Source organism: Anopheles ziemanni, chromosome 3 (genome assembly GCF_943734765.1).
Source record: "Anopheles ziemanni chromosome 3, idAnoZiCoDA_A2_x.2, whole genome shotgun sequence".
In the NCBI taxonomy this organism is placed as follows: domain Eukaryota; kingdom Metazoa; phylum Arthropoda; class Insecta; order Diptera; family Culicidae; genus Anopheles; species Anopheles ziemanni.
In genome coordinates this window covers 47,383,223-47,391,923 of record NC_080706.1, presented here as the reverse complement: position 1 = coordinate 47,391,923, position 8,701 = coordinate 47,383,223, and the positions used below count along the sequence as shown (strand labels likewise).

Sequence of the window (8,701 nt, the reverse complement as noted above, 5' to 3'; positions counted from 1 at the left end):
ACCGATTCTGTCGCGATCAAACTTCTTTCTAGAGCCGTCTCTACGATGTATCTTCCTTTCGCCTCGCTAGTTGAACACGAACTGCACGCCGGTCACGGTCAGTACCTGCTTTTCAAGCCATGGCTCTCTAGCAATCGTCAATATCAACTGACGCTTAAGCTATCGGTATTGGTAGCGGGCCCCACTTCACCCGAGTCTTGATAAAGTTTCGATATCACCAAGAGGTGGGGATGCTTTACCCTAGCGACAAAGTAGAAACTCACCGGAGCAAGAGCCATCGTCAGAACGACAACCACATCAAGACTACCCGCATCCGGGCATCAGCTATCCGCACAAAGTACATCCTGGTGTCTTATCTGGCAAAGCTTCTGACACCGTCCCCAATAGAGGATCAATACCTATGGCCTGCATGACACACACAACCCTGGGCGTAACAGGCCGCTATCAGTCCATGGCCATGGTCACCTGGTAACCCGGTACCGAAGTGAATTCCGCCAGCACAACATCTGCCCTTGACAGTGTCGAGCACCTTTGTGCACCGGATATCGATCGCTCCAGGGCCCGCCACGTGTCAAACGCATCCCTTTGCCGACTTGCACATCGAGCTTGATGGGAAACTGATAAAAAATGTAAAATTATAAAGCATTGGAACAGAGCGCTTTAGCAATGTGCGAATTTTCAAGTGCCTCATCTTAACCGACTGCCGATCGATATTGGGGGTAATTGGTACAAACAGCCTTGTGCAGTTCAATTACTTTCAGTTTTATTCGCATGGACAGTCGCAAGCCCCGCACAGCTACATTATCGACCGATAAAACTCGCTAACAGGATGTTCTCGCATTTACTGTGATGGCACAGTGACATTTGAAATCAGTTTGGGAGGGTGCGAATGAAATGTCGAGATTTTATTTATGACCGCCCGTATCGGGACGTCTAATCTGACGTCTGAGATAATATAACCGGCAGTTTTTATTTGTGCCAAAATGTGAACGAACAGAGCAAACCAACGATCAAACGAAAGGCTTTCTGGGTGAACCCAACGTTTAACGTTGTACCATTACAGGTTGGCTGTAAAATAATTGCTCTCTTTCTTCTATCACCGAGCACAAAATTCAGCAAAACGTTCAAACATAGCGGTTGGCGTACTTCCACTGCGAAAAAAAACATACAAAAGAATTGAGGAGTGATAAGAAGCTGGTTTAATTACAGAACATCCTGCTCTGTTCTCGCATGTATGGCTACTATCTTCAACTAGAAAACACATTAGGCATAGAATTTTTTTTTTTTTTTCTAAAGATAGCACAATCTACAGCTCACCTAACTCAATTAATAAGAATAAAAAAATAAGAAAAAAAAATCAACAGAAATATGAATCTGTTGACGGATGGTAACAGCTTATGACAGTAGAATGTGTAGTTCTTTTAGATGCGGTGAAATCAGTATTACGACAGTCCGCTTAAATAAGGTTTTCATGATACGAAGGCATAACATAAAATTGAATAAATGAGACAGGGTGGAACAGAGAAATATAACGATTTGTAATATCCGTCCATTTTTGAAACGTGGTTAAAATAAGATGGAACTGGACTTTGACAGGTTTCCGGAACTTTATTACCATATAAACCACATGTTGTATGGCACACGGGTAGCGAACGTTCGCCGTCAAGCCTACATTTACCCGAGCGCATTTTATTCGTTGAGGAGTGATGTGCCCTTCTGGAGAGCGCACACCAAAAATCTTAATCCGCGTCTTTTTCATGAAATTATCTCAAATCTTTCGTCGAAAAAGACAAGCTTAAGGCTCAGGAAAAGCTTAAAACAGATATCAATAACATTGCTGCAGATTGTTGGGTAAAGTGCAGAAAAATGTGAAAAAAAAAAAACAAATTAAATAACAAAATTCGCTCTCCAAAATACTCATCTACGATTCAATTCCAATTAGGTATTTGTAGCAAACGAACTGAAACAAAACAAATACTCTATCTTTATTTATGTTGTTATTCGGTGTTTGTTTGGAATTAGTGATTTTGTATGTAAAAGGAGTTATCTTTTTTAAATTATGCTTTAGATTAAATTTAGATTGGCGAAAATCCTGCATGGATTAGCAGAGACAATAATGTTCACGTTGCCATTGTTAATTTGTTAATCACCATATGCGATGGCTCTCCCTTAAACTAATCCGGAAGATCAACAACCAGTTATGATCGTGACCATGAAATCTGGCAATTTTCGTAGATCACCCCTAGGTCAACGTCGTAAGATTATCACTTGACTCGTGCACAAACCACCTCATTACGTCTTCAACATACGTAACATTCTTCCCTATCTCCGACGTTGTGAATTGAGACGAGTGAATTCTCCCTTGATCATGCTCATACCCGTCGTCCGACACTAAGAAGATCGCTCACTTTCATCTCTTTTCCGCGAGCTGTCTCTTTGTTTCAAAACGAGAGTTCGTTAGAATCTATGTTCTTCTCAAACAAGTCGAGCGATAGTTCTCTGTACAACATTGACGATGTGCAGAGAGTTTCCGAGCCGTTTTCTTCCTGGATTGACTGTGTATAAAACCTCCAGACGGGTCCCATTCCTCGGTAGTCATGTGCTAAACGAGATCATCGCTGGAACAGCTTCACGTTTTGCTACGAGTGCGCGTACACGGCGCGATCAGCGTAGCTTTATTTGTGTTTGGTAGACCTTAGTGCATCAGTTCGTCGGCTTTTCGCACACATCGCCTGTAGTCTACCATAGTGTGTACTTTTACAAACGACAAAGATAAGAACCCAGAAAAACACATCAAAGCGGTGCCATACCATAGCCGAATTCAAAATGACGATCAACGAAAGAACCTCGCTGTTGCCCAAGGAATACCAGAAGACGTACATCATCCCCATCCCTCAGGATGATGAGAATAATAATGTTAGCAATAATAACAACAATACGGACGACAATGGCGTACTTAGAGAGTAGTAAGTATATGGCCCTTGAAGTTGTTTCATTTTCTCTCACAAGAGCATACACACCGTGAACTCATGTCAGTGCACCTGTCCAATCTGTATAACATTTAGGGACAAGTGTAACGCCGGTGGACACTTGTGAAGTTTCTTTTATCGATGCCTTTATCTCTGTGAAAATGTTCTACCTCTTGTACTCTAAGTGAAAGGCTTTGGAGCTAACAAAGTGGTTCCTTCCGTTCCTTATCGATGTTCATTGCGTAGCTCTAATGACCAACAAACCGCACGCTTCCGATGTTATCGATGATAAAGTACCGATGTACATGGTTGATAAGACTACAACCTGTATCAGGTATCTTCTTTCTACAAGCCGCCTTTTGAACCCATTTTACAGACGACGGATGATGCACGGGGTTGTCTAATTGGCAATAAAAAAAACCACCATTTTGAAACGCTGTCGGGAACGTCAGCAAATGACCCATTTCCATAGCTTTCATCTCGGTGTGCACCAGATAGATAAATCTTCAGTGATTCATCACAAGGCTATTTAATTTGCTACTAATAGCAGATAAGAGAGAGTTTGTCTTCTTCTGTAATTGAATACCAAGTAAATTCGTAAAGCTTGTTTACGAAAACAAGAGATATGCGATTTCAATCATATGCACTCAATCCATTACTAAAACCAACATCATCTAATATCACTTCAACTTTCTTTCCTCCATTTCAATCACTTTCAGCGACAGCTGCGCATTGACGAAGGATGAACTGAATAAATACATTGACGATCCGTGGTGGATAAAGATGCGATACGGATGCTTTGCCTTCTGCTGGATCGTCTGCCTGATAGCGCTGGTCATTTCCCTCTACATAGCTGCCGATGCACTTCAACATGATCACTGTGGGGCCAACGAAGCTCACAACCATACACAAACGACATCGTTCATTTCGGAGGCCACAGGGAGCCTCCTGGATATCGAAAGCTCTGCGACCACAACAACCACCTTGGTCTTTCCTTTGCTCACGCAACAGGCTACCTGAAATGAGGCTACTGTTGCGTGCACCGATACCTTATCGCTGTGATCCTCTTTGTTAAGCCTCCAAACTTCCCCATACCTTTAAACTCCACGATGCCGGTGAAAATCACCGAGCTGAACTCTTATTTATTATCATCGACCTACGCGCAATCGTTGTAAATAGTACGCTAAATAATATCGCATTGCACCGAGTAGGAGTGGACCGGCTAGCGTATCGCACACGTGTTCCTTCAGCTATCGATCGAGTAATACTTGTCGCGCATCCAAGGTGAATCGATAGGGCAACGGAAATCCAGAGGCAAAACCTGTGCCGTTTTGAATCGGATTGATCCGGAAACACTAACCGTAGAAGCCGTAACGCTCCGGCTGCGTCGGTGAGAATGGCGTTCGATTAGAAGTGGCATGAGGCAGATAGTGTAACCAAGGAGATAATTTCTCATACTAAGTGTAATTGTTGATCGACGGAAGAAATCCGAGACGCGTTCCAATCGTGCACGCACACATACAAAACAGCATGATCCAGCGCATGTTGAACAATTTTTTACAGGTTTACCGCTGGATGGAATAAACAAACTTTAATACCATGCAATCAATAATAGACCATTATCGATTAAATAATCAAATAAAGTATAATATTTGTATTTGTTTCCAAAACGAAACCGTTTCTTTTCGTCGTCTATCATGCACGTTGAGTTTTTAAATAGTTTTGTTCAAAAATATAAGATGGAAAGCAACATAGTGAAAGAAACATGTTTCGCTACAAAGCCGCCGCTTGTTTTGCTTTTCTAAGTATCCAGTAGGTTAAATAGCATACGTTAAAAATCTATAAAAGAAATCAAATTTAGATTAACCTGCTAAGTTACGTATTTATACCACTTGCTAAGATATTAGATGAAACGAAAGTTGCTACAGGACGAGTAAATTAATTTAAAAAAAGTCTAGTAGTCCTTAATGGGCAGGTCTCTCCGAAGACGGTTGATACACCAAGGGAAGCTAATTAAAATGTATAATGTTATTAAAAAGAAAAACTTAAAGTATTTTCCTCAATGTCAGCCGTAATGTTGCCGTTGGTTGCAACGAAATTAATGTCATTTAATCAAGAAAACAAATAAAACCCAGAATGCTTTCACTCGCCCAGAACGTCAGCGTCAACGAAAGTCTTACAACGCCATTTTCGTTTTGATTCCATTGCGTCACGGTAATCGTGAGTTTGTTGTTAAAAAAAACTCACGACGTAATTTTCCGCGAGTGTCGCGGGTGAGTGTCATCAATGTTTTGCGTCGATTCGATGATTCGTCATCTGGTAAGTTCCATCCGAACCGCGTTGCTTCCGCTCCACCGAAGGTCAAGGTAGTGCCTCACGGTTCATCCATTTTCCGTCCGCCGTTGTCGGTTGTCGACGGTTGTCTCTCCTTATCGCCGCGGTACGCTGTGGAATTCGCCCTGCAGCATCGCCCGAAACCCGTGATCGCCATGGAGTTGCTTCCTGGTTCAACCGAAGCTACCGTAATAATGGACCGGCTCGGCAGGCCGGCCCGTCTAACGCTTGATCGCACCAGATAATCCTGCGGCACTTCTGTACGTTCGTTCCACCGGAACTTCCCGGATGCATCGTCAAATCGAGCGAAATGCGTGCGGAAGATTCCAAACATGATGATGTAACTATTGTTTGCTCTTTAGTCAGACACAGGCTCGTGCTGATAGGAAGCAGGAGCGCTTCCAATAGCTGCAGCAGACAGAGTGAGACTTACAGCAGCATGGGAAACCCTTGAGGAGGGTTGCATCAACCGACAGCGAATGACCCCGTGTGGTACGTGCGACGGTGCACATAGTGTTGATTCTTTGAAGATGCTATATATGATCTACTAAACCTACAACGTATTGTTTGTTTGGCTCTCGTGAACAACATTATTCAACGTTAGTTTATGGTTTTAATTAATAACTAAATCATACTAATAACTTAATACTTGTTTGGGACTGATGAAAAACAAGCTAAATTATTTGCACGAGGATCTAAGAACTGTCGATCTACCATTTACAACAAAATATTGGTAAGAAAATGGTTTTTAACTGTAATGTTTTTTAGGCACCGTTGATCGTACGAGTCCCCGGAAGTGATGTCAACCGTATGAAAGCAAGTTGTGTCTTAAAATAAATCCTCTCAGAAAGAGTGTATTTAGTATCTATTGCTGCACTTCATAAAATCGATAAAGTACACATTCCTACATGGTATTTGTTTATGCTGTCAATAGCAGATTGATACTCTCAGATAACGAACCGCGTGGCGAAAGCATTGGCCAACTCTTATGATCATATCGCTAAAGCCGTCATTGCTCGGCACTGCAAGCTACAATGTCTGCAGTACTTCATACTATAAGAATTAGTACCAACGTGAGACAAGCATGTAGTTAAACATCGTTCCCTCCGATATCTGTAAACCTCTTAGGTTCAATCGATGACAGGTTTTATTTCTATAAATCAATAAAACCTACACAGGTTTATATAGCTTTCCTAATTACGGGAGTTGCCTCCTAATGACCATTGTTGTAAACTTCATGTGCTTTTGATGTTTAAGTGCCTCGCCCTGTGCAAAGGCGATACAGTTCCTTTTCAACACCGGATGGGATGACGTGTCTATGTCTATGGTCCAAGGTTTGAAGCCTGCTCTACGGGCCACAAGTATCTTCGTAGTGCAATGCACGACGGTAAAGCGTGCTGTTCGCTGCAGAGCAACGTGCTCAATTAATACCATACTATAGGAGGTATCATCCAGCCTTCCCACTTTACCCACGCTGCGAGAGGGTGACCATCTTCCCCGAGAGGCCCCTTTCTTAGGCGGAACGGATTTTCTCTACCGGGCCGAGAAGCTGGTGGTTGGAAAACTAATTAAAACACAAGCCATTTAATTAGTCCACCCACGGCGTCACCAGGCAAAACGGTCGACATTTTCACTCATTAAGCTCGAAATTTCCCCGGTTCGCAGCATCATGCTGGAGGTAGTCTTAACCCCGGGCCAGACACACTCCCCCCCACAAGCGAGGAAATCGAGCCGAGCACATCGACCGGTCACAACTACACCCACACGTGCCCGGTCAGTGTAGATGCTTTAATTACTCAACCTTCGTTTGCCATATCTTAGGCCATTCGGTTTTTCCTACCCTTATTTGAGCTACCCAGAACCCCACGAGTATATGTGTTTGTCTGTGTGCGCGCGAGTAGGAGGCGATGACGAAAGACGATGGAAAACCCGAGGGAAGTCAACCGTTCGGAGATGAAACGGGAAAACTGGGAAATGGAGGCGCTTTTATGGACCTGTACGCGAATTCCGATAGAGATCCTTCGGAAAGGTGGAGCTGGAGGAAAGAGATCGTATTCGGTTAGGACGTTAAGAAGAGTTGATTTTTCTCACAGCATCGATAGCTTTACCTTGATTGATCTTAAATAAATCTAATAAATCTATGATAAATCTTGTTTATCTTGTAGCAGTATAATGCCTTTTCATTCTATTTAATTCCATTTCGTTACTTTATTCCATAATGACAATTTCAATCTGACCTACAACTGGCTTTCGGAGTCAGCATATCAAACTTTTCACGATCCAAGTTGGCTGCAACCAACAGGTTTAGCAACCCACATCCAGGTTCCCGTTGAAACCGTTCAAAATGTTAACTACAAAAAGCAGCTTATTCGTCTCGAATATTAACCCCCCGTATAGGCGCACAAAAAAAAACGGCCTAACCAGTGAAAAACGTCACCAAGGGATGCACATAAACAGCGCCAGCGCGTGGTGAGCAGCGATAAATTTTCTTCGCTCACCGACGCTGTCACATTACCAGGCGACCATGCTTGGCACGTGTAGCTATGGATAGATCGCGTGTATGTAAACCGATAGGGGACAGTCTGGGCAGGCGGAGCGAGAACAAGAGGGTTGAGAACATTTGTGTCAAACGAAACCGGGATGAAAGCAAGCAATGGGTGGAAATTGGGATGGACATTGATAGGAACGGGTTGCGACAAAAGTGCGCAAGTGCGCCCGCGACGTCATCAACGACATTGGCGCCACAATCATTGATGAACATACAGCAGATAGGCTTGTTGTGCACGGGGAAACTGTTCCTATATGCAGCCCGTAAGATGGTAAAAAAAGTTCTCGTTACGCTAAAAATGTAATCTTGCAATCCAATCCCTTTTTTATAATTTTTCCTATTTTACTTTAACCGCCTACCCGAGTAGTTTTTGGAGTTTTTATTTTCAAATAGGCCGACAATCCTAACTTTTGATTGAATTGTCGTATCGAGATGAAACTTTGAGAATGCTCAGAAAAACAAATTTCCTATCGTTTTGCCGAGGAATATTTTTAAAGGAATTTAAATCTTTTTTGCATTTTTCGGATCAACCGGCCTACCCGGTTAGTCCATACATTATACAATGGGAGATTCCGTTTTCCTGTACCCAACATCTGTTTATTGAGATAACGGATCGATTTGAAATTTTCAGTGGTGATACTTGGGATGTTTTCCAAAATATTGTATATGAATCATAATTTTTAAAATTCATTAAGTATATTTATTTGAGGTTCCGAAAAATTTCACCCTTCATATTTACAACCTCGTACCAGTTAGGACCATACAATATAAATGGAGGATTGTTGTTTTTCTGTATTTTAGTTATTTTATTTTTGATTCTATATCCTATATCCTTTTGATCTTTTCCTCA

General features: G+C 42.3%; 1 protein-coding gene across 1 annotated transcript; it reads left to right on the top strand.

The window, feature by feature from the left end:
* Positions 1 to 2,808: 2,808 nt before the first annotated feature.
* On the top strand, positions 2,809 to 4,080 carry LOC131288045 (uncharacterized). Its single transcript, XM_058317141.1, has 2 exons — positions 2,809 to 2,966; positions 3,689 to 4,080. Exons 1-2 carry the CDS (start codon positions 2,827 to 2,829, stop codon positions 3,987 to 3,989), a joined length of 441 nt encoding a protein of 146 aa, XP_058173124.1. The 5' UTR covers positions 2,809 to 2,826; the 3' UTR covers positions 3,990 to 4,080.
* The last annotated feature ends 4,621 nt before the right edge of the window (positions 4,081 to 8,701 follow it).

Excerpts from the sequence above, each read along its gene's own strand:
- LOC131288045 (XM_058317141.1), top strand. The coding sequence starts at position 2,827 with ATGACGATCAACGAAAGAACCTCGCTGTTGCCCAAGGAATACCAGAAG. Across the intron at positions 2,967-3,688 it reads AATGGCGTACTTAGAGAGTA|CGACAGCTGCGCATTGACGA; the intron begins GTAAGTATATGG and ends AATCACTTTCAG.